The 26,059-nt window shown below is 43.0% G+C and overlaps 1 protein-coding gene across 1 annotated transcript; it reads right to left on the bottom strand.

The window, feature by feature from the left end:
* Positions 1-12,417, bottom strand: mpst (mercaptopyruvate sulfurtransferase). The gene is made up of 2 exons (XM_020519513.2): positions 11,603-12,417; positions 1-2,436 (listed from the first exon to the last, which is right to left on the bottom strand). The coding sequence occupies exons 1-2, from the start codon at positions 12,180-12,182 to the stop codon at positions 2,135-2,137; spliced, it is 882 nt and encodes a 293-aa protein (XP_020375102.2). The 5' UTR covers positions 12,183-12,417; the 3' UTR covers positions 1-2,134.
* Between the last annotated feature and the right edge of the window lie 13,642 nt (positions 12,418-26,059).

Here is a 26,059-nt window from a genome sequence, read left to right on the forward strand (position 1 = left end):
TCAACTGAATTAATTTTATTGAAATGATTACAATTGGCATTCATTGGGTCAGGGACACAATTAGCAATTAACCTACAAAAAAGTATTAACACTCCTTTCAGTGGAAAGTTAATGACCTGAAGCTCTAATGTTGTTTATTTTCCTCTTGCTTTGATCTGAGACTGTATTCAAGGCCTTGGTTTAATGTCTCACTAGAGACAGGGTATTTCTGGCAGTGCAGCACTCCTTGGATGCTGCATTGTAGAGTCAGTCTAGATTTTATTCTGGAAGTTTTTGATGTGGACTTGAACCCACAACCAAGCCAGCTAACCAAGAAGGTGGACGTCATTGGCAGAAATTCCACTATCTATTTTCTTTGTCCACATTACAGAGGAATTTCCAGACACACGCAATTGATACTTTTGAATGTAGAGTGTAGCACTGAAAACTCATGGGAAGAAAGCCACAACACTGAGCCCTATAGTGTTGCTGCAAACTCAGTTGGTTGTCTGTTACAGACTAATTGAATTCTTCAGATTGTTTGACTTCTCATTGTATCTTATCTACTTTCTATTTTCAGGTACACATTAAACAATTCATCAAATTTATGCAGTAACACTAATGCCCTCATTCCCTCTTTGAATATTCATCTTAATTAAGGTTCTCTTGAAAGTAATCTGGACATATTTGTCTCACACAAATCCTTCAAAACTCAAGCTTTTAATTAAACATTTCAAGTAGCCAGAGGGAAGATTGTTACAGCAGCAAATTAGATTACCTTGGTATTGATTTGCCAACGCCTGTAGCATTATTTCTTTTAATCACAGTGAGGTGTACAAGGAAGGCTTTTTTTGCATAATGTTCCATCTCCTTTTCCAATTTATACTATAAATCTACATTACAGCACACTTGGCCTGTGTGGAAAACTGAGAAGGTCAGAGGCACATTTGGTATGTATTAGGTATACAAAGATGGATAACCAGCCAGAACATGCTGCTGGAAAATATTCAGAATGCTATTGAAAGAACCAGGTTTCATTGCAATGTCAGGAATTGGTCACTGCATGCAAACTTTGGATTTAACACGGATGCTACTTATTCAGCAATTAAGACCAGCTTTACTGTCAACTTATTTCCAATTTAACAACTTGGAACTGGAGATTAGATACACACTTGCCCTGAAAATAGTCTCAGTTTCTATACAGCAAGTCTGGTTAGGATGCAGAGTTTATCGAAGTGTTATTCCTCTCTACTATATTTCTTCCTTGCTGAGGGGAAATGTTTTGAATTTTCAGTTGCGTGGCTTAGATAAGGAATAGAACAGAGATTTACCCGTCATTTCTCTCACACAGTTGGATGCAGCATAAGTAAACTAACTTCTGACCCACAAGTGACGTCCTATTAACATAGGCTGAGACAGTTTACAGTTTACAATGTTAATAACAAAGGGAACTTTGACTCGATAACAAACAATTTCACTTAGAAAGGGAAGATATGCCAGACTCATATTTCAACTTCTGGCATCCAATATTCATCAAAAGTCATCTGGTCTCACATTGAAATCTTGGCTACACACAGAGCAGTCACTGCATTCAAGGAGGAAATCACTGAGAAGCATTTTGAAATTCAGCGGACACTCAGCTTCAGCACGTCTAGCATCTTCAGGAAATAACAACATAGTGCTTCAAACAAACATGGCAAGAAACAAAACTGTGAATGATTCTGGAAGGTGCCAAACCTTACCGAGAAATGGATTCATTTCCCTTCATGGTCAGGCATCTCACTCCAACATTCTATCACTGACTCAGCACTTAAAGCTGTTCTAGACCACCCTTCTGCATCTTGTGAAAAAGATTGAGTCTCCAGGCAAATCATCACTTGAGAAATATACAATTATGACTGAAGCAACATTACAAAACAGGGCCATTGACTGTTGCCATGTATACACAGAAGAACACTTGCTAAGTGCCCAGAGAACCCTTCTAACAGGGAATAGATTGAACCTTTGAAGTAGTTGCTTGATTTTAATTGATATCCTCATCCTACCTCCAACATCATAAAAGGTAGACTCCTTGGCTACTCAAATAGAACTCCCAAATTATCTACTAATCTTGATACTGGAACAGCACAATCTAAAACATTGATTTCAGTGCTACCTATTTGATTTTCTCATTTCTCTCTGAGATAATGTGATTGGGGTCGGCTCGTGCGAACCACTCTAGCCAGGAGCCATCGTAGATCATCACATCTTCTTTCCCACAGAGGTGGGCACCAAGAGCGACAAAGCAGGCAGTGATCCCGGTGCCACAGGTCCCTACCAGTGGTTTCTTCAGGTCAATATTGTGATCCTCAAACAAGCGCTGCAGCTCCTTTTCACTCTTCATCCTCAGAGTCTCTGGATCCATGAACATATTAAAGGGGATATTGGTACTGTTAGGGATGTGCCCAGGTTCAATACCTTGAGAAACAGGACAAATAAAAAAGTGTGAATTGAAGGAAACCACACCCAGTTCAAGTAAATCACATATGTAGCAATGGTCAAATGCTTATACAAATCTTATTAGCATACTGGCAAATATTCCATTATTGTTCTCCGAACCAGTGTCCATTTCTTCTCAGATGTCCTGTAAAAGCTAACAGGTTTCTGAAACATCATTGAACCAAAACCTCTTACTTTATCCAATTTCCTCTCCTAATTTTTTTTTTAAGAATGTTGGAATACTTATTCCTTTGGCCTTGGCTCATCACCCTGATGGATCACCCTCAGCAGTTATCCTTCACTCAAGATTGTCAAAAAAGATTATCTGGTCATTATCACATTGCAGTTTGTGGAAATTGGCTCTGCATTGCTGAATTCGCTGAATTCCAATGCTGACCATCCTTCAGAATATCTTCACTGGCTAAGAAGATTGCCTGTGCTTGTGAGAAATGCTATATAAATGCAGGTCTGAATTTCTGTGTTATCCCGAGTTGGGAACCTGGTACAATTTCCAGATTTCTGTGCAATTGGAATTTTCGCTAACATTTGCTTTTGCTAATCTGTGAGTCACCTGCAGGGAATGGCATAACGGAGGGTGGGGGAGTCTATATACATCAGGAATAGATTATCCCTACTGCTGCAGGCTTCTGAGCTACTTGGTTTGAAAACCCAAACTTTGTGATGAGCTTCCAGAGTGGTAGTACCCTGCTTGCTTAGAAAAGGAATGTAAGGCAAATTATTGTGGCTGTGCTACTGAATATGGTCATTATTTGTGATGTGAGCCTCCGCTGCCAGGTTAATATGTTGTGGAGGTGCCAGCATTGGACTGGGTTGGACAAGGCCAGATTTATTTAAACACACTAGCTTTTGAAGTGTTGTGTCTTCCTCAGGTGTAATGAGAGAGGTGGTATCAAGACACAGAATTTATAAGTAAAAGATCAAAGGATCATATAGCTGATGCGAATGTATTGAATAAGCCTAAAATGGCTGGCTGACTCCCTTCTGTTAAATCTTTACTCAGTTAGAAAGGAGATGCAGGTTTTGATTGATTAAGATGTAAATCCCAAGTCTTTCTTTCAAGTCACTGCCCTGAAATAACTAAAGGTTTTATCAGAATATACAAGAGGTGACATCTCATGTCAGACAAATGCACTTTAGGTGTGAGTCCTTGTTTAGAATCTGTCTGTGTTTCTGCAAAGCAGGAATTTATAAAATGCCCCATTGACTGATTGTGTCAACAAACTGTGTGCTTTTTGAACAGAATATGTTCAAATAAACCTGTTGGACTATAACCTGGTGATTTTTGACCTTGAGGTTAATATGTTACGGGACAATTTGGAATCTGTACCTTCAGATCCCTTAAGTCAAACATTCTTGAAGTCCACAGACTTGAGTGAAGTCTTTTGATATGACTGTTTAAAATCTGAAGTCTGGTTGATGAGTAATGATTTTTATTAGAAATTCCCACAAAACAAACTGAAACAAGTTAATACCACATCATGGAAAAATGAACATATGGTCAATCGTTTACAGCATTCCATTTGTTAGTCTGTAAAAATGTAGATGTTAAATGTTAGAGTTTTGTCAGAATTTAAATACCTGTGCTGCTTAGATTCTCAAGTCACAAGTAATCTTGGGGGCAGAACAATTTAATTCACAACCCACCCTCACCCCAACCAAATGTGGAAGCTCTGCCAGTGTCCAAGCTTTGCATTCAGCTGTTTTGGACCAGAGAATAAATGTCAAGTCTGTACTTATAAATTGCCTCTCGTAACATCTCAATGTACTTACCAGTCAAAAGAAGTACAAGTCATTGTTGTAGGAAACAGGCAGCTTCTAATCTCAGTTTTTAACAGCCTCATCTGAACATATGTGACGGAGATGGAGGAACTGAGAAAATGGGATGGAGTCTTTACCGGAAGTGGGGTGTGAGGATGTATAGTCCACCTGTCAATTTCGACAAGGGAGCCTCCAAAATGTCCACCTTCTTCCTCAATCGAGGATTCCCCAGCTCAGTTGTCGACAGGATCCTGAACCAGGTCCGACCTATCTCCCACACTTCCGCCCTCACCCCTTCTCTTCCCTCCCGCAACAGCGATAGGGTTCCCCTTATCCTTACTTACCAGCCCACCAGCATCCACCTGGACTATACATCCTCACACCCCACTTCCTGTAAAGACTCCATTCCCCTCCCCTCCCTTGTCCGCCTTCCGCAGGGACCGTTCCCTCCGGGTCACCCTGGTCCACACTTCCTTCACCCCGAACACCTCCCCACAGCCCAATGGCATCTTCCCCCACAACCGGCGAAGGTGAGACACCTGCCCATTTATCTCCTCCCTCCCCAGTATCCAAGAGCCCAAACATACCTTTCATGCACTTCCCAGAATCTAGTTTACTGCATTCGCTGCTCATAATGTGGTCTCCTCTACATTGGGGAAACAAAGCGTAGACTTGGCGACCGCTTCGCAGAACATCTACATTCTGCTCGCAAAAAAGACCGTGAACTACCTGTTGCCCGTCACTTTAACGCACCACCCTGCTCCCTGGCCAACATCTCTGTCTATGGCTTGCTGCAGTGTTCCAGCAAAACCCAATGCAAGCTGGAGGAACACCACCTCAATTTCTGCTTGGGGACCCAACAGCCCTCTGGACTCAATATTGAGTTCAATAATTTTAGGGCCCAAACTCCCCTATGTCCAAGCCCCCTACCCCATGGATGGAGCAACAATTTTGTGTGCTGTTTTAAAATAAATCCAAGAAGCTAAGTAATCTGCTTCCACCACCATCCTGTATAATCTCAACACAACCAACTGAGAAGAAACTTGGGACATTTTGCTATTAAATATAAATAAAATGCTGCATAAATCAGTCATTATACTTGCCAAACTGCAAGTAAATATTACACTGGGGCCCTGCTATAATATGGTCTGCTATAGTATAGGTTTGCAGTTTGGTCTAAAATTTATTGCTACCTGACAAGCAATTCCATAAAATGGCCGTTTGTCAAATGTTTTATTTCCAAATCACACTTTACATTTCTTATTTGTTTAAATTCATTTTTGTATATAATGTTTACAGTAATGTATTCAGTTAATTTTTTTTGATATAAAACTCAGTTAGACTTAAAACCATCCAACATAAATAAAGTGGCAACCTTGGGATTAATTAAGGGGATTAGAGAAATTTGCTCATCATAATTGAACAGTGTTTTCAGGATATAGTCATTTGTCCTTGTGCTGATTATCAGACAGCAATCAGCCCATCAAGTCTACACCATCCCTCCGAACAGTATCCCACCCAGACCCATCCTCCCTAACCCCATAACCACAGATTTGTTGTCAGACAACAATCCACATACAATCATGTCCACTGACTCAAAAAAGAAAAAAAATTTATACTTGAAATGAAGCTAAAATCATCAACTGGATGAAAGAAGGCACTATGCAAACACCTCAGCACCAGGGACCCAGGTTAGATTCCACCCTCGGGTGACTGTCTGTGTGGAGTTTGCACATTCTCTCTGGGTCTGCATGGGTTTCTGTCAGGTGCTCTGGTCTCCTCCCACAGTCCAAAGAGGTGTGTTAGGTGGATTGACCATGCTAAATTGACTGTAGCGTCCACAGATGTGCAGACTAGGCAGATTAGCCATGGTAAATGTGCAATTACAGTGTTAGGGAGGGTCGGTGTGGACTCAATGAGGTGAATGGCCCCTATCTGCACTGTGAGACTCTTCAAATCTGTTTCAAAAATAATGGGGATTGCTGAAGCAATGCTTTGCAGATAGCTCAGTTATCAAGTATATTCAAGAGAGAGATTGATAGATTTCTACATATTGAAGGCATCAAGGGATATGGGGATAGTATGGGTGGATGACATTTAAGTGAAAGATCAGCCATGATTTAGTTGAACGGTGGAGCATGCTCAATGGGTCAAGGGGTCTACTCCTATTCCCATTTCCTACGTTAAAGATGAAGAGAAGCTGAAGATGCTGTTGAGGGAGATCGATGGACACAGGTGGCCAGTTGAAAAAGAACACCCAAAAAGATGACAAGGCTGTTACACACATAGTTCAGCTTGCTGAGAGCTGAGGGTATACTGTGTCTGCTGCTGTCATTCACACCCAAGCTAGGATGTTTTTTTTTTCCAGCAAGTGAATAAAACTATCAGATTCCCAGTGAGTTTGGAGCCAGCAAAGATGGTCAATGAGATTCAAGAACAGGTACAGTATTCTGCAAGGTCTCATAAGAGAAAACCAAGCCAACAATCTAGCTGCAACATCAGTTCCCGTTGAATTAAAGAAGATTCTAGATGGCAGAAGATGCACCGATGAAAAATATCTATAACGGTGACCAGGTGGTCGTGTACTACTAAATGTTACCAAAGAAGACACCCATGACAAGAAACGATACCAAAATGTCTGGGTTCAAATAGGCAAAGACAAGGTTGACAGTGCCCTCTTCTCTGAAACAAAACTTGTCAGCTTCAGAAAATTCATCAAACTTCACCACACCTAAAATGGCTAACACGGTAATTCTCATTTGGTGCCAAAGCCTAGATTATTCCATCAATTTCCAAAGACTGGTCCCATCACGAGTCCAGACCAAATGCCAGCAAACACTGGAGACACAACTATCACCTGCTTGATAAAAGGCTTGCACACACAGAATCTGCTAATGTGATGAAAGGATCGAATGCTTTCCCAACAAACACAGCAAAATTTTATCCCATTAACCAAGGCAGCATATCAACCAGGGTCACCAGCTCTGAGGAAGTAAAATAAGGAACAGTTCCTTGTACGCTGTACTCACTGTCTACCTCTTTAATCCAGTCAGTGGTCTTCTCCCTACATACAATATGCCGTTTACTGCCACACAAATGCCTTTCCAACTCAGTCCTCCTTGACCTGACACAATCAGCAGTCTCTTTTTCCAAATCCAACCAAAGACTAGGACTGATTGATATCCACCTCTCTCTCTCTCTCTCACACACACACACACACACACACAGAGCAGAAATACGTAGGCACTGACTGACCAAACTCACCTACACACAGGTACAGCACAAATGTAGAAACAGTGACATGAGACCACCACCAGCCCTAGCAACCTCCCAGTCACTGCCATAGAAACGTAGGACAAATGACATCCCAAGACAAAACAGAACAAGATGCAGGACATACAGCTCAGTTACTGCTGTTTTATCACCCAATATCCACCTTCACATTTTAATGACAGAAATTTGTCTCCAAGATGGCGGTGGAGTAGGATTCGTTTGCTCCATCTATTTCTTTACCTTTTATCTCTCTTTTGTCACTTTTCTTTTTATCTCCTATCCTTTAGGTAGTTTCGGCGATGTCTGGGGTGAAAGCCAGTGTGGACTCCTGGCCTCAGTGTGGACTTGAACTCCTGGCCATCAGGTGAAGCCTGGCGCAGTCTGGGTTGGAAGGACTGTTATTCTGAACACTTATTTCTCTACTTTTCTAATTTATTGCTGGACTTTTATTTCTTTATTTTTCTATTATTCTTCCCTGAGAATTTGTACTTAAGAATCAGTACCTAGGTTCCTTGGTACCTAAGACGGTGCCAACATGGCAACTTAGAGTCAGAGTTGTACAGCACAGAAAGAGACCCTTCAGTTCAACTCGTCTATGCCAACAAAATATCCTAAGTTAATCTAGCCTCATTAGCAGCATTTGGCTTATATCCCTCTAAACCTATCCAGATGCCTTTCAAATGTTGTAATTATACCAGCCTCCACCACTTCTTCTGACAACTCATTCCATGCACACACCACCCACTCTATGAATAAGTTGCCCCTCAGGTCCCTTTTATATCTTTCCCCTCAGGTCCCTTTTATATCTTTCCCCTCTCACCTTAAACCTATGCCCTCTAGTTTTGGACTCCCCTACCCTGGGAAAAAGACATTGGCTATTCACCCTGTCCATGCCTTTCATGACTTTTGACTCGTAAACATTTCACTGTACTAATATGAGTACATGTGACAATAATAGCTAATCCGAATTCTAAGTAACCAAGGATATAGTGGACAGTAAAGTGCAGTCACAACTTGCTTGAAGAAACTCAATGTGAAAGAGGGAATCTACATAGACAACTGTGCCCAGTGAGAGCCGGTAAGCAACTGTATTAAGAGCTTGAGGTTATTCCATTTGAGTTGGACAGCAATGCTGATGACGAGAAGGATGAAGAAGAAAAGGTACATAGGAGTGAGAAGACAGTTTTGAACTAGGATGTTAATCTAAGCACCACCAGGTCCATACTTGGAGATGAATTAGACAGTGACGACATCAATGCATGGCAGAATATCAATCCCCATGATGACAGATGCTGATATATTGGCCAATGTAACAGATCCAAATCCTTACGATGTCCATCCCGCAAAAGGTGACTCCCAAACCAACCCAGTCCCAGCCATCCCAGTTACTCACAATTATCATAGAACTCCAGAACTGATACAGCACATTAGGGGGCATCTGGCCTATCTTGTCCATGCCGATACAAAGACACGCAGATGCCTTTTCTAATGCCATCCTCCTGCATACAGCCCATTGACCTGCAGCTTACAGCTCTTAAGATGCAGGTCCAGGTACTTTTAAAAGAGTTTAGAGTCTCTACCTCCAGCACCAATTCAAGCAAATTTGAGACACCCACCACCCTCTGCATAAAAAGGTTTTCCCTCACATCCCCTTTAATCCTTCCGCCATTTAGCTTGAATCCAAGACTCCTGAGTTTCAAACTATCTGCCAAGGGAAACAGGTTCCTCCTGTATACTGTCTTTCTCTCTCTTTAAATACCCCTCACATTTTTGTATACCTCAATCATATCACCCCTCAGCTTTCTCTGTTCCAAGGACCTCTCCTCGTAGCTACAATCCACCCCACCTAACTGTACTCTAGCACATTTTCTCTGCACTCTCTTCACAGCAAATATGTCCTTCCTGTAATGTGCTGAGCAGAACTGCACACAATACTCCACTTGTGAAGAAGAATCACCGAGATGGCTGAAAGCCAATAAGACATCAACTGCTTCAAGTGAGTCACAACCTCAGAACGTTCTACATCTATCACAGGTGGAGGCAAGCAGTAAACATGAGTAGTTCAAAATTTATTGATTTCTTCAACACACATCCATTTGTGCAACTAATGGGCCACAATATCTTGAATGTGCATGCTCAAAATGTTTTTGTCTAATCCATGTAACTGGGAACTGTACATGTAGGTTCACATTTTTGTTATCAGGAGAAATACTATTTAATTTGTTTGAGTCATACAGTCATACAGCATGGAAACAGACCCTTCGGTCAGCCAACCCTAATCCCAAACAAAACTAGTCCCACCTGCCTGTGCTTGGTCCGTATCCCTCCAAACATTTCTTATTCATGTATGTTATCTAAATGTCTTTAAAACGTTGTAACTGTACCTGCATTCACCAATTCCTCTGGAGGTTCATTCCACCCACGAATCACTCTTTGTAAAAAAAAAACTGCCCCTCATGTCTTCTTTTAAATCTTTCTCCTCTCACCTTAAAAATATACCTGAGTCTTGAAATCTTCTCACCCAAGGGAAAAGACACCCGCCATTCACCTTATCTATACCTCTCATGATTTTTTAAACCTCAATAAGATCACTCCTCAATCTCCTACGCTTTAGTTAAGAAGACGACCCAGTCTATCCAGTCTCTCCTTATAACTCATACCCTCCATTCCCAGCCACATCCTGGTAAATCTCTTCTGAACCCTCTCTAGCTTAATAACATCCTTCCTATCATAGGGGGACCAGAAATGGACAAACAGTACTTCAGAAAAGGTCTCACCAATGTCTTTTACAACCTCAGCATAATGTCACAACTCCTGTATTCAAAGGTATGAGCAATGAAAGCAAGTGTGCTAAATGCCTTCTTAACCACTCAATCGATATGTGAATTGAATTGATCAGAAATCTGATTATTTACATCAGGTCAATTGGCCTGTTTATAAGGCCGTTTTAATCAGATTATCTATAATTCTGTCTACTACCTTGGAACTTTTGTAACAACCTCATCATAAGACATAGTCCGTCAGCTGTGTCATAGTAGGGCCCCAGCGTAACTTTAGACTCAATGTATCGTCTGCCTTTCAAAAAATTAGGGGAACATGCTGGGTAACCTTGATCCTGAAATACACAGTATAAATTTATCACTATCTTACACTGTAAAAATGCAATGAAAAAACAAAGCTAACTGTACCATGAGGGAGATAATGATGTTATGGTAATGCTATTGGACTTGTAATCTAGATTCCTAAAATACTCTGGGGTCATAGGTTTAAATTTCATCACAGCTGCACGCAGGACCTAAGATTTAATGAATAACATTGGAAATATAAAGTTAGTCAGAAATAGTGACCATAAAACCAATAATTTTTGTAAAACCTCTTTGCTTCACTAATATCCTCGAGGTGAGGAAATCTGCCATGTTAGCACACTGTGGAGCTGGAGGAACACAGCAGGCCAGGCAGCATCAGAGGAGCAGGAAAGCTGATTCAGATTTTCTGAAGAAGGGTCCCGACCCGAAACGTCAGCTTTCCTGCTCCTCTGATGCTGCCTGGCCTGCTGTGTTCCTCCAGCTCCACACTGTGTTATCTCCAACTCCAGCATCGGCAGTTCTTACTAATCTGCCATGTTACCTGGTCTGGCCTACACGTGACTCCATGCCAACAACAATGTGACGACTCCTAATGCGTTGGAAATGACCGAGCAAGCCATTTACTTAAAGGGGAACTAGGGACAAGTAACTAACGTGGGCCTTGCATACCCAGCTTTGCCCTGATATGACTCCAGTCCCACAGCAGTGCTGTTGCCTCTTGGCTCGGGAAACCTCGAGCTGTTTAAAATTGCAATAGAATATAGAATGCAGTAGTTCAGGGAAATATCTACCCCTTCGCTGTTGCGTTGAGCCCCAGCACAGCTATTCCAGAGTTGGCAATAAATACTAGCTCACTACTGGAAGCAAGAGTTGGCAGCCACCTTAGAAATGTTGGAAGAAATTTAAGTGAAGGATCTCAATGCAAAGTGCTGCAAACTTTAGGCGGATGCAATAGTGAAATAAGCTATATTGAGGGGTGAAGCAAGTAAAAAAAAACTCTAAGGAACCTTCTCTGGGTTCAGGTTCGGTGCCTTTGAATCTGCCCTTGGACCTGGCATCCACCAGCTGGAACTGTTTGCTCCGGATGTTGTCCAGGATCTCCTGATAAGTTTTAACCCAGGGTTTGGCGTTTGCCTTGTACTCAGCCACGGTGTAGTCCTGCAGTTCCGAAGTCACCGGGAAACCCTCCCTGCACCAGTTGAGCAAGCCGCCGTCCAGCACCGACACTCGGCTGTGACCGAAGGCCCGGAACATCCACCAGGCCCGGGGGGCACAGAAGATCCCGAAATCGCTGGCGTCGTAGATCACGACGTGGGTGTCGTTGCAGATACCCAGGTTGCCCACGTATCGGGAGAAATGCTCCTGCCCGGGCATCATGTGCTCGTAAGGGGAGGAGTGGTCGCTGCATTCGTCCAAGTCGAAGAAGGTAGCGCCGGGGATGTGCTTCTCCTGGAATTCCTTCTTGCCGTCCCGCTGCAACTTCGGGAGGTACCAGGAGGAGTCCAGGACCCGCAGCGGCCCGGCCTTAGCGCTGCTTATCGCCTTGTTCAGCCAAGAAGCAGATACCAGAGTCCGCGCTAACGCCATTCCCCTTCCCTTCAGCGGGTAGAATCAGCTCTAACCTGCTGACTCTAAACCCAGGCCACTGACGCTGAACTCTACCCCCTCGTTGCAGTTTTATAATTTGCCACTTCCCTGCGCAACACTGACTGCACACATCAAAACAACTTTTTATTTTCAAAAATGTGTTTTGTTGGCTCGGGTCGCGAAAGGCGTGGCATCAGTTATTTGCAACTCTTGCACAAAAGCCAAGTGAATGTTTGCTGCAAATGCTGGGGACATGAAACAGCAACAGTTTTACGTAACTCGTGTAACACGATGTCCCGCATAATATCCCACATTATTGTGGCTCAGTGGTAATGTCCCTACCCTTGGACTAGGAAGCCCAGGTTCAAGCCCCTCCTCCTGAGGTTGATTAGAGAATAAGTTAAAACTATAAAGCAAAGTACTGAATTACTTAAGGAGATAAATCCTACTCATGAATATATTAAATGGGGAAAGCAAAGTAGAAAGGTTGTGAGTTTTTGAAATTCATTTACATGATGTAGACATTACTGGCTAGTCCAGCATTTATTGGCCACCTTTAATTGCCCAGACGGCAGCTAAAAGTCAACCACATTGTTCTGGGTCTGGAGTCACGTGTAGGCCAGACCAGGTAAGGACAGCTAGGAATGCACATTCATCTCCTTCCTGGACCTCTCTGTTTCCATCTCTGGCAACCACCTGGAAACCGATATCCATTTCAAGCCTACCAACTCCCACAGCTACCTAGAATACACCTCCTCCCACCCACCTTCCTGCAAAAATGCCATCCCGTATTCCCAATTCCTTCACCTCCGCCGCATCTGCTCGCAGGATGAGGCATTCCACTCCCGTACATCTCAGATGTCCTCGTTTTTCAAGGACCGCAGCTTCCCCCCCTCAGTGGTCAAGAACGCCCTCAACCGTGTCTCCCGCATTTCCCGCAACTCATCCCTCACACGCCCTCCCCGCAATAACAAACAAAACAGAATCCCCCTCGTCTTCACGTATCATCCCACCAACCTCCGGATCCAACACATCATCCTCCAACACTTCCGCCATCTGCCATCCGACCCCACCACCAAAGACATTTTTCCCTCCCCACCCTTATCTGCTTTCTGGAGAGACCACTCTCCGTGACTCCCTTGTCCGCTCCACACTCCCTTCCAGCCCCACCACACCCGGCACTTTTCCCTGCAACCGCAGGCAGTGCTACACCTGCCCCTACACCTCCCCCCTCACCCCCATCCCAGGCCCCAAGAAGACATTCCACATCAAGCAGATGTTCACCTGCACATCTGCTAATCTGGTTTAATGTATCCGCTGTTCCAGATGTGGCCTTCTCTACATCGGGGAAACCAAGCGGAAGCTTGGGGACCGCTTTGCGGAACACCTACGCTTGGTTCACAACATACAACTGCACCTCCCAGTCGCAAACCATTTCAACTCCCCCTCCCACCCCTTAGACGAGATGTCCATCCTGGGCCTCCTGCAGTGCCACAACGATGCCACCCGAAGGTTGCAGGAACAACACCTCATATTTCGCTTGGGAACCCTGCAGCCCAATGGTATCAATGTAGACTTCACAAACTTCAAAATCTCCCCTACCCCAATCGCGTCTCAAAATCAGCCCAGATTGTCACTGTGTCCCGAACTTGTCCTTCCTCCCACCTATCCCCTCCTCCCACCTCAAGCCCCACCCCCATCTCCTACCTACTAGCCTCATCCCGCCCCCTTGACCTGTCCGTCCTCCCTGGACTGACCTATCCCCTCCCTAACTCCCCACCTACACTCACCTTTACTGGCTCCACCCCCGCCTCTTTGACCTGTCTGTCTCCTCTCCACTTATCTTCTCCTTTATCCATCTTCTATCCGCCTCCCTCTCTCTCCCAAATTATTTCAGAATCCCCTTCCTCTCCCCCATTTCTGAAGAAGGGTCTAGGCCCAAAACATCAGCTTTCCTGCTCGTCTGATGCTGCTTGGCCTGCTGTGTTCATCCAGCTCTACAAGGACATTATAGTATTTCAACATTATACATTGAAACTTCTGGGCATAAAGTATCTGAAGAAACCTAACTCCAGCTATAACATTGATTCCTATGGGAAACTATGATTCACTTAAAGTTGTGTTTTTCAGGAACAGAATCATAAATTTAAATTGAGTAGTGAAGTCTTGCTTCGGTTGTCTAGAGGCTTGGTTGAACAGAAAAACATTCCTGCAATCCTTTTGTGAGTCTTCTTCATTGCATCCCATTTATGGCAGTGATATCTCTTCTGAGGTAAGGAGAGCAAAACTGCACACAATACTCCAGGGGGTTGGATTGCTCAATTGGCTGAAGAGCTTGTTTATCATGCAGGGTAATGCCAACAGCAAGGGTTCAATTCCCATACTGGCTGTGATTACTATGAAGGACTCTTTTCAATCTCTCCCCTTACTTGAGGCATAGTGACCATCAGGTTAAACCACTGCTAATGAGAGAGTAGCCATATAGTCCAGTAGGACTATGGTAACATTACTCCAGGGCAATCTAACCAAAAACTTCTGTACAATTGAACCAATTTAAAGTTATGGTTCTGTTCCTGAAAATTACAACTTTAAGTGAATCATAGTTTCCCAAAGGAATCAATGTTATAGCTGGAGTTAGGTTCCTTCAGACATTTTCTGCCCTGAAACAGCAATGTGCAATGTCGAAATACTGAAATGTACATTTATATTAATATGCATTCCTAACTATAATAACACCAGTAAAATACATAATTTTATATTAAAATTCTCAATCCTGTTTTCGCATATTTCCATTGTTTTGTGCCCTCTCCAACACTGTGCCTCTTCAAAACTTACATTTCTCCAGTCCTGATCTCTTCTAAGTTCCAAATTCCTTCACCCCACCATTCAGTGCCTTGGAAGTTACATATGAACATAAAAAATAGAAGCAGAAGTGGACCATTCTGCCCCTCAAGCTCACTCTGGCATCCAATTAGATCATGGCTGATCTGTTTGTGGTTTGAATTCATATTCCAACTTATGCTTCGTGACCCTTGATTGTCTTGCCTAACGAGGATCTAACCATCTCTATCTCCAAAATATTCAAAGACCCTGCCTCCACTGCCTTGTGAGGCAGTGAGTACCAAAGTCATACAACCCTCTGGAAGAAAAAAATCTCCTCACCTCTGTCCTGAAAAGGTACCTCTAGTTCTAGGTTGATATGGAAGAAGTCAAGTTCTAGAATTCCCTTCATAAACCCCTCCATATTTCCACCGGTCTTCTTTAAGATGCTCATTAAAGCTTATATATTGGACCAACTTTGGTCAGTTGTCTGAGTATCATCTTATTCAGCTCAGCATCAAATTCTGTCTGTTAAAGCTCCAGTGAAATGCTTTGACCTGTTAACACACCGCATAAATGCAAGTTTCTGTTGGTGTTGGAAGCTGACTGTAAGAGCATTGAGATAGTCAATGGGGGAACAAAGGCATGAATGGTCTTTCAGCGCAGGAGAGCTGAGACAAGGCTGGAGATAGGTGATACTACAAAGTAAGAAGTAATTGGCTTAGCGATGGAGAGAATATGGGTACAAAGCTCAGGTCAAGAATGAACATGATACCAAGTTTGTGACTAAGGGCAGGATAATGTTAAATGTTATACTGCGTAATATTTCATTATTTGCTGATAACATGATTTACAATGTTGCCTGAACACGCAAATCACTAGAAATTGGTTCAAGCTAGACTTATTTTTCAGCTTGACCCATCAGTGTGCTATGTTGAATTTTCTAGGTCTGCAAGTATGCCTAGGATAAAAACTGGCCAGAATGGAGTTATTTATGTTTATCACTGTTCTCCTTCAGAATTCCCCTGGCCTGACAATGCATCTGCTCCGATTGACAAGAGGACCACAATTGTACTAGATGGGAATAAGATACAGAAAAGTGAAAGATGGTGAACTACAATCTTGGGGACCATCCACTTGATGGTGTTGGATGGTGGAGTGATAAAGACAAGGAATTGTGGGATATAAAAGTGTCTTTTTGTCTTCCATGTAGCCGCAATGTTGGTTGTCCAGAGACAGCAAAAAGTGTTTTAATTCCCGATTGTCTCTGGAGACTTGGATACTTGATTTTTTTTCCCCTCAAATTTCACACAGGCTGCAATCCCAGGATGCACCAGGATCCTACTCACCAACACCCACGCCAGCACTGGGCCCACTAGAGAGTCCGGAAAGGGGCACCAAATTAACATAAAGTTAAAGATCTCCGTCACATCTCCAGAAGCTGCCAGCCTTGTAATCAAACTTTGCTACCAGCTGCAGTGTGAATAAGGAGCCCCCTATTGATGAACCCTGAGCTACCATCTCTGGAGAGGGTTTTGTAAGTTAAACAGAAAGTTTCATCTTTGGGGTCAATCCTGCGTACACAGGCTAAATATCTCCCTCCATCAACTTCACCACAATCATCTCATAGATCATAGAATCCCTTCAGTGTGGAAACAGGCCCTTCGGCCCAACAAGTCCACACTGTCCCTCAATGCATCCCACCCAGACCCATTCCTCGATAACCCACCTAATCTACAAATCCCTGAACAATACCAAATCAAGGTTAACTTCTGTCCTTCCATTGGCCAGTGCTTGTCTTCAATCCTACACCAGATCTTTAAGTTTCTTTGGTCTAATTTTGAGAAAACACCCAAGGATAACTCCAAGCTGTTTACAACTGCCTGTGTGAAGCAGATATCCCAGCACCACTGTGGCAACACCTCTCTGCAAGGGAAGCAGCACAGAACACAACTCTGTTAAAGGCACTGTGCTGTCGCATGCTGTAGGGTCTCCCTGCACTTTGTTGTGTCCCTTCTCATACTGGTGCCCTATGGAGGCCAGAATTCATTTCCATCTCACATTAGGCTTCAAAGAAGCCTCTAAGGTATCAGTCATTCACCCTACTGTTTCAATCTCCTTCAGAATCTCTTACAGACCTTGTCCCAGAGTATCAGTTTTAAGCAAGTTTTGCAATCTTCCCAGTGAGCTGTGACTGATTCTGGCTGGAGTCATCTGAAGAAGTCTGATTTGTTTAAGATGACTAACTCTAATAGGGCAGTAATTCGCATCTACATGCACTAAATTATTTGAAGGCAGTTCATAAAGATGGATACCAGTTGACAACAGAGGTAGCAGTCGGAGTTAAGACCCAGCAGTCTGAAAGGGACAAAGGGAGGTTGTGGTGCCATTGCCACGTATTCCTTCACTCCTGGACAATGTGCCAACTACTATCAAATTTCAGCAATTCCCCCAGTCCTACCAGACTCTATTTTGCTAAATCTGCCTCTCTTGGCCATGTCAGGACTTCCCTGCACACTCTGAAGACCCTGTCTATGTTTAACATCTCCAGGATACATTCTAGTTCTTCTTGATCTAAGAACATTTTGCAACTGCTCTGAGCCCCGACAACTCTTCATAGCTCCTCCATTGATCACACCAAGGATCCCACTTCCAGCATACTCAGATCCTTTCAAATACTGCAGTACCATATAATCTGTAGGGTTGGGTTAGATATTATTGGTTATATGTATATAAGTATTTAGCTGGATGATTGGTTTGTGATACCAACAATGCAGGTTCAATTCATGCAATTCACCAATGCAGAAGTTACTGTAAGGGGCCTCCTTCTCAATCCCTCCCGTCTTCTAATGGGCTGTGACCCTCAGGTTAATCATCTCGCTCTAATGAGAGAGTAGGACTACAGTGACTTTAATTTTACCTTTATAAGTATATATTATACCAAATTCAGATATTTGAAAAGCTTAGTGTTCTGGCACACAGTCCCAACAGACTGGGAAGCCTTTGGGGAGAACTAGCAAGTAATCAATCTCCCACAATCAGCAGCTATCAATCTCCACAATGGACGTGAACAATCTGAAAATGACAGGGTGAGGGTGAATTGCTTGATTAGATTGAGCCATATGTCAATTTCTCACTACAGTTAGACTAAAAAAGAATACAAAGATGAAGGAAAGATACTAAATAATGCAACCAGCTCCACAAAACGAATAGAGACCCGATGAGAATCTTCCCGTCAGTGGAACCTAGTGGTATTGTGTCTGCTGTATTAAATACTTTAACATGCGATTTTCTTGGACACAGCTTCTTAACTTTGTTTAGTAACACATACCAGCCACAGAATATACTGTTTCTTTCCATCCCATTATTCCTGGAGTCATATACACCCTCAATATGCATTAACCATTGTTCCTTATCATATTACTTTGCATATCACTTTTCTGAGAAACATTCAACATTCAATCTAATGATAACCGTGAATCCGTTGCCAATTGTCGGAAAAAACCCATCTGGTTCACTAATGTCCTTCAGGGAAGGAAATCTGCCATCCTCACCTGGTTTGGCCTACATGTGACTCTAGACCCACAGCAATGTGGTTGGCTCTTAACTGCTGTCTGGGCAATTAGGGATGGGCAATAAATGCTGCCTGGTCAGTGATACCCTCATCCTGTGAATGAGTAAAGAAAAAAAACTTCAACGGGAAATGTCTCAAGAAATTTGCTAGTAGTGATTAAATGGCTGTCTCTTCATAGAATGAGCTTTTTCTCCTTATGAGACTTGACGTCACTAAGATTCTCTGTTTCTATGGTCTGAAACAGATTGTGTAGTTAGTTTTGGTTCTTCGCTTATTAATATTATCCTTGTTGGAGCAGATGGCCCAGATACCATTGTACTGAACCCCTCAGCTCCTGAAATGTGCTGGGAGTGAGATCACCTGATGATGACTGATTGGAACCCATTTAGAGTCCAGTCAGAAACCTAAATTTGTTTCACATCAGATAAAGACAACATTCAGTTTTCACACTAACTTCCTCAACACCCAGACTGAATATTAAACACTGCGTTTATTTGCATTTCAACAACTATGGGGACGAGGGAGTGTTCTATCCAATATATTACTACTAAGGTGTTGGTCAGAGTGGATGGCTGTTTTACAATGGAAAGTGACATTAACAGTGTGGCTTCAATTCCTGCATTGGCTCAAGATATTATGAAGGGCTGTCCTTTACAATCTCTCCCCTTACCTAATGTATGGTGACCCTCTGGATAACCACCACAGTTGTCTCTGTTTCCCTAATGAGAGGACAGCCCTGTGGTCTAGTTGAACTATGGCAATATCACCTTTGTACTGCTGTTTTACGATAGTGTGCACATAAGGTCATATGAAATAAGACTTCCCTATTAGAACAATCACTGGTGCTGAGCTGGAGAGACATCATGGAGCAGGATAAAAGACAATTCATTGCTCACCCATTGTAGGCTTCTATCACAACGGTTACATTCAGACAGCACTTACAAGAGAAAAATACCTCTGAGCATTTTACTGAAATGCAATTATTGGGCAACGGGGAGAATCAGAAGAGATAAATGAAAAGCAACATTTAGGACCTCAAGAACTACTCAAAAGTTTCTGATGAGAAATTGCTCATTTATGATCATTCAAAATGACTTTTAAATTCTGAAGAAGGGTCACTGGGCCCAAAATGTAAATGATTTCTCTCCACAGATATTGCCAGACCTGCTGAGCTTTTCCAGGAATTTCTGCTTTTGTTGTCTTGAAATGTTAAGGTGTGCCATTTGCTGAATTATTAAGTACGATGTAGAATTACACACCACACAATCTGGGAAAATCAAATAAAAGTAATATACTGAGGCTGCTGGAAACCTGAAATAAAAACAGAAAATACTGGAGAAATTCAGTTGAAGAAGTATCATATTGGGCTCGAAATATTAACTCTGTTTCTCCTCCACAGATGCCACCAGACCTGGTGAGTTTCTCCAGTACTTTCTGTTTCCATTACAGAATCAGAAACAACTGGTCTTCGCTCCTCCCATGAGCCTCCTCCCATCCTATGTCATCTCATCCTGTCTATTTCATTCCCTTCTCCGTCTCATGTTTATATAATGATTGTCATTGCTTTTAACCACAGACCTAAAGGAATACGTGAGACTGCATCAACTAGTGAAGGTTGGAATAAATCCAGCACTGAGCTTAGTATTCAGATTGATTGAATCTTTGACTCAAATTCTCTTTACAATTTACCACTTTTGTGTCTTTCTCTTTCCCTGGTGCATGACAATCGACACTTTCACTACATTATGTAGTTGTACAAAAAATCATTTTTACCCTTACTTTAAATACGGTGTGATACAAAAGCAAGGCAACGACCATCTCCAACAAGAGACAATGTCAATCCCTTGACATTCAATGGCAGAATTATTGTTGAATCCCCCACTATCAACGTACTGGGATTTACTATTGACCAGAAACTGAATTGGACCATCTACATAAATTATCTTGAATCTACAATGGCAGGTCAGATGTTGAGAATTTTGCAGTGAGTAACTGACCTCCTGACTTCTCAAAGCTTCTCCTCTATCGACAAGGCACAAGTCAATAAGGTGATGGGATATTCCCCTCTTGTTGTATAGCTCCAACAACACTCAAGAAGCTCGACACCATCCAGGACAAAACAGCCTGTTTAATTCACACCATATCCTTGTATATTCAATCCCTCCACCACCAACACACGGTAGAAACTATAAGTACCATCTACATGATGCACTGCAGAAATTCACCAATGTTTCTTCGACGGCACCTTTCAAACCCATGACCATTTCCAATGAGAAAGAGAAGGGCAGCAGAAACATGGGAACACCAGCACCTGCCAGTTCCCCTCCAAGCCACTCACCATCCTGACTGGAAATATATTGCTGTTCCTTCACTGTCACTGGATCAAAATCCTGTAACTGCCTCCCTTATGGCAGTGTGGCTATCCTTCTATGAAATGGACTTTAATAAGGCAGTTCACCACTGCCTTCTGGGGATGTGCAATAAATTCTAGCCCAGCCAGTGACACCCACATAACTTGAATGAATGAAAAAATAAGAATCAAAATATTGTGAATGCTGGAAATCTTGTGGGAGGCATAGTGGTAATGTCACTGGACTAATAATCTAGAGGCCCAAGCCAATGCTCTGGGATATAGTTTCACCAGTTGCAGTGATGGGATATAAATTCGATCAATAAATCGTAATTTAAATGTAGTCTCAGTGATGATGACCAAGAAACTATCATGAATTGTCATAAAAACCCATTTTGTTCACTAATATCCTTACATGGTTGGGCCTACATCTGATTCCAGACCCAAGCAATTTGGTTGACCTTTAACTGCCCTCTAAAATGGCCCAACAAGCCACACAGTTCAAGGGCAATTAGACACAGGGCAGAAAATGCTGGCCTTGCCAGTGACGCTGCCATTCCATGAAAGAATAAAGGAGAATAAATCAGAAAATGCTTGAAAACTCAGCAAGTCTGACAGCATCTGTAGAGAGAGAAATAGAGTTTGAGTCCAGGGTTCTAAAAAACTCACATTGGACTCAAAATGTTAACTCTGTTTCTCTCTCCACAGATGATGCCAGATATGTTAGATTTTCCAGCACTTTCATCTCATTAATTGGAGACAATGAGGACTGCAGATGCTGGAAGCCACAGTCTATAGGTGTGATGCTGGAAAAGCACAGCAGATCAGACATCATCTGGGGAACAGGAAAGGTAACATTTTGGGCTGAAACCCTTCATCAGGATGCTATCTGACCTGCCATGCTTTTCCAGCTTCATTTCATTACTATCCTGTTGCATTTATTCATTGTACGAGTACAACTGCAAATGATTATTCTTAGTGTACTTCTCCAAATTTTGATTTATGTTATTTAGAGGAAATCCTGCTCAATGATGTGTATCAAAAGATGCTTTGGGTCCTTATTACACAACTCTGGGAGATGCCACTACACATTTCCTCTAGTCTAAAAAAAAGCACTGTTGCTTATGATGTTCTGCTTTCAGTCTCTTAGCCACTGCAGGAAGAGAATTCAATATGAATGTATTGTCTCAATCTGTGACACTATGGAAGGCTGGTAGACAACAAGTTGGAATTTATCTCTATTTTAAAACAATTTGAATTAAAGTTGCAGTTTTCTTAGTGAATGCTAGCCATTTAATTATGTCAGAAAACATTTTACCTGACAAAGGAGCAATGCTCAGAAAGCTTGTTGTTTCAAATAAACCTTTTGGACTATATATAACCTGCTCTCGTATAACTTCTGACTTTGTCCACAGCAGAACAACACCAGCACTTCAACATCACATTAATTATATACTTGCGGGAAGAATATATTTGCATATTCAGGTATTTTGGCATCTGTTGGGAAGACCGAAAATGTTTGTCTCGGTACTATGGCTCACGTGAATCATTGTCGGGTTGAAGTGCCGCTTTAATCCTGATGGTGGTGATGTTGAACTGTTAAAATCCAATTGTACAGCAGCTCCTGGAATCCTATGGATCTGGCTTCACTGAAGGAACATTATTGATCTAAAGAATTAGAATTAGCTTTATTGTCACATGTACTCAAATGAATTCAGTGAAAAGTTTACAAAGTTTACAACCACATATAAAGAAAGATAACTGGATACTTGTAATTAATGATAACAAGGTGTAGAGCTGGATGAACACAGCAGGCCAAGCAGCATCAGAGGAGGAGGAAAGCTGATGTTTCCGGTCGAGAACCTTCTTCAGAAATGGGGGAGGGGAAGGGGATAGGTCAAAGAGGCGGGGATGGAGACAGTAAATGTGAGTGTAGGTGGGGAGTTAGGGAGGGGATAGGTCGGTCCAGGGAGGACGGACAGGTCAAGGAGGTGGGATGAGGTTAGTGGGTAGGAGATGGGGATGGGGCTTGAGGTGGGAGGAATGATTACGGAGGCGGGGACGAGCTGGGCTGGTTTTGGGATGCGGTCGGGGGAGGGGAGATTTTGAAGCTTGTGAAGTCCATATTGATGCCATTGGGCTGCAGGGTTCCCAAGCGAAATACGAGATGCTGTTCCTGCAGCTTTCGGGTGGCATCATTGTGGCAATACAGGAGGCCCAGGATGGACATGTCATCCAAGGAGTGGGAGGGGGAGTTGAAATGGTTTGCGACTGGGAGATGCAGTTGTTTATCGTGAACTGAGCGTAAATGTTCCACAAAGTGGTCCCCAAGCCTCCGCTTGGTTTCCCCGATGTAGAGGAGGCCACAACAGGAACAGCAGATACAGTATACCACATTAACAGATGTGCAGGTGAACATCTGCTTGATGTGGAAGGTCTTCTTAGGGCCTGGGATAGGGGTGAGGGGGGACGTGTAGGGGCAGGTGTAGCACTTGCTCTGGTTGCAGGGAAAAGTGCCGGGTGTGGTGGGGCTGGAGGGGAGTGTGGGGCGGACAAGGGAGTCACGGAGAGAGTGGTCCCTCCGGAAAGCAGATAAGGGTGGGGAGGGAAAAATGTCTTTGGTAGTGGGGTCAGATTGCAGATGGCGGAAATGTCGGAGGATGATGCGTTGGATTCGGAGGTTGGTGGGGTGGTACGTGAGGACGAGGGGGATTCTGTTTTGGTTGTTATTGCGGGTAGGGGGTGTGAGGGATGAGTTGCAGGAAATGCCAGAGACACGGTCGAGGGCATTTTCGACCACTGTGGAGGGAAACTTGCGGTCCTTGAAAAATGAGGACATCTGGGATGTCCGGGAGTGGAATGCCTCATCTCGGGAGCAGATGCGGCGGAGGTGAAGGAATTGGGAATAGGGGATGGCCTTTTTGCAGGAAGGTGGGTGAGAGGAGGTGTATTCTAGGTAGCTGTGGGAGTCAGTAGGCTTGAAATGGATATCGGTTTCCAGGTGGATGCCAGAGATGGAGACAGAGAGATCCAGGAAGGAGAGAGAGGTATCAGAGATGGTCCAGGTGAACTTAAGGTTGGGGTGGAAGGTGTTAGTGAAGTGGATGAACTGTTCGAGCTCCTTGTGGGAGCATGAGGCGGCGCCGATACAGTCATCGATGTAAAGGAGGAAGAGGTGGGGGATAGGGCCAGTGTAGCTTTGGAAGAGGGATTGTTCCACGTATCCTACAAAGAGGCAGGCATAGCTTGGGCCCATGCGGGTACCCATGGCCACCCCCTTTGTCTGTAGGAAGTGGGAGGAATTGAAAGAGAAGTTGTAATTAATGAATTAATTAATGAACTTGTAACTAATGGTCCATTTGTGTGGAATTTCTGTGCTCAAGAATTAAAGAGAGGAGAATAAAACAAATTGCATTTAAAGAGCATTTTTTGCAACCACCAGTGCTTTGCAGTTACTTATTAAGTATAATCATGGTTGTTATGTAGAAAATGCAGAATCCAATAAGTGCACTGAAATGTAGTAATGACAAGATAATCCTTTCCTTGTGATATTGATTTGAGGGATAAGTATCAGCCAGGACACTGGAGATCACTCCTTTGCTGTTCTTTGAAGTAACCTATGGGATTGTTTGGAGTTGCTGGTTGGTTTACCGAGCTGACTGGGTTTTCATGCAAACCTTTGTTCTGCCCTGCCCTGAATTCATGTGGTCCGCTCTGCCATTGGTGGGCAGTCTTGCTTCTGGTTATACCATAGTGGTAGGTAGATGGGGTCTATTTCAATGTTTGTTAATTGCATTGGTGGTTGAAAATCAGGCCTCCAGGAATTCTCATGCTTGTCTTTGTCTTACTTGTCCTAGTACTTGTCCTTACTTGTAACTTTGTCCCAGTCAAATTGACAGAACAACAGTGCTTCAACGGAGGCCACACAGCACTGACAACGTCATCTAGAAGGGAGATGAAATGTTTGTATGAAAACCAGTCAGCTCGGTGAACCAACCAACAACTCCAACGCAACCCGAGTTATTGATCTACATAAAAATATGTGGGATTGTTTATGTACAGTCGAGAAGCATAAAGATCTCAGACAGTTGTAGGGCTGGAGAAAGTTACAGAGACAGGGAGAAACAAATCATATGAGAATTGCAAATAAAGATTAACACTCCTGAACGAGGAGTCAATGGAGGCAAGCAAATACAAGTGAGAGTGATTAAGACTTGGTGCAATATGGGTAGGAGATTCATAGGTTTGGATGACTTCAAGTTTACAGAGGTTGGAAGATGAAAACTGGCCTGGAGAGCATTAAAATAACTGCATCTGCAGGTAATAAAGTAATAGGAGAAGGTTTCAGCAGCAGGTGAGGCATCTATCCATTCATCCAGCCATGAGTAGCAATGGTTCACAAGGGGCCATAGTCACTTCTCCCTGTTCACTGCAATTCTGTATGCTGCTGTCATTCCTCCTTATGTCCAGTTTCTGATAAAGATCCCCCCATCTGGTTCTTCTCTGACCTGGCCTGTTCTTTCCTCATAGTTCAACTTCTATTATCACCAACACCGGATTCTCATCCTACTTTTCCAGTTGTTGAAATAGTCATACAGCACAGAAACAGACCCTTTGGTCCAACCAGTCCATGCCAACTCTAATCCCAAAGTAAACTAGTCCACCCGCCTGCACTTGGCCCATATCCCTCCAAACATTTCTTATTCATGTACTTATCTAAATATCTTTCAAACATTGTAACTGTATCCACATCCACCACTTCCTCTAGAAGTTCATTGCACACATGAACCACTCCCTGCAAAAATAAATTGCCCCGCATGTGCTTTATAAATCTTTCTCCTCTCACCTTAAAAATGTGCATCTAGTCTTGAAATCCCCCACCTGTCATTCATCTTATCTACACCTCTGATGATTTTAGAAGGTCTAGAAGGTCACCTCTCAACCTCCTATGCTCCAATGAAAAAAGTCACAGCCTATCCAGCCTCTTTTTATAACTCAAATCTTTCGAGGGACCAAAAACTGTAATCGTCTTCTCATCAGCCTGATTGAGGGTCCATTCATCGATGCACACAGTTGAATGATCCTCACCAGGAATTTTGCAAGTTATCTTTTTCAACTGCGTGCTGATGTTAG

Source organism: Rhincodon typus, chromosome 37, assembly GCF_021869965.1.
Source record: "Rhincodon typus isolate 14 chromosome 37, sRhiTyp1.1, whole genome shotgun sequence".
NCBI lineage: Eukaryota > Metazoa > Chordata > Chondrichthyes > Orectolobiformes > Rhincodontidae > Rhincodon > Rhincodon typus.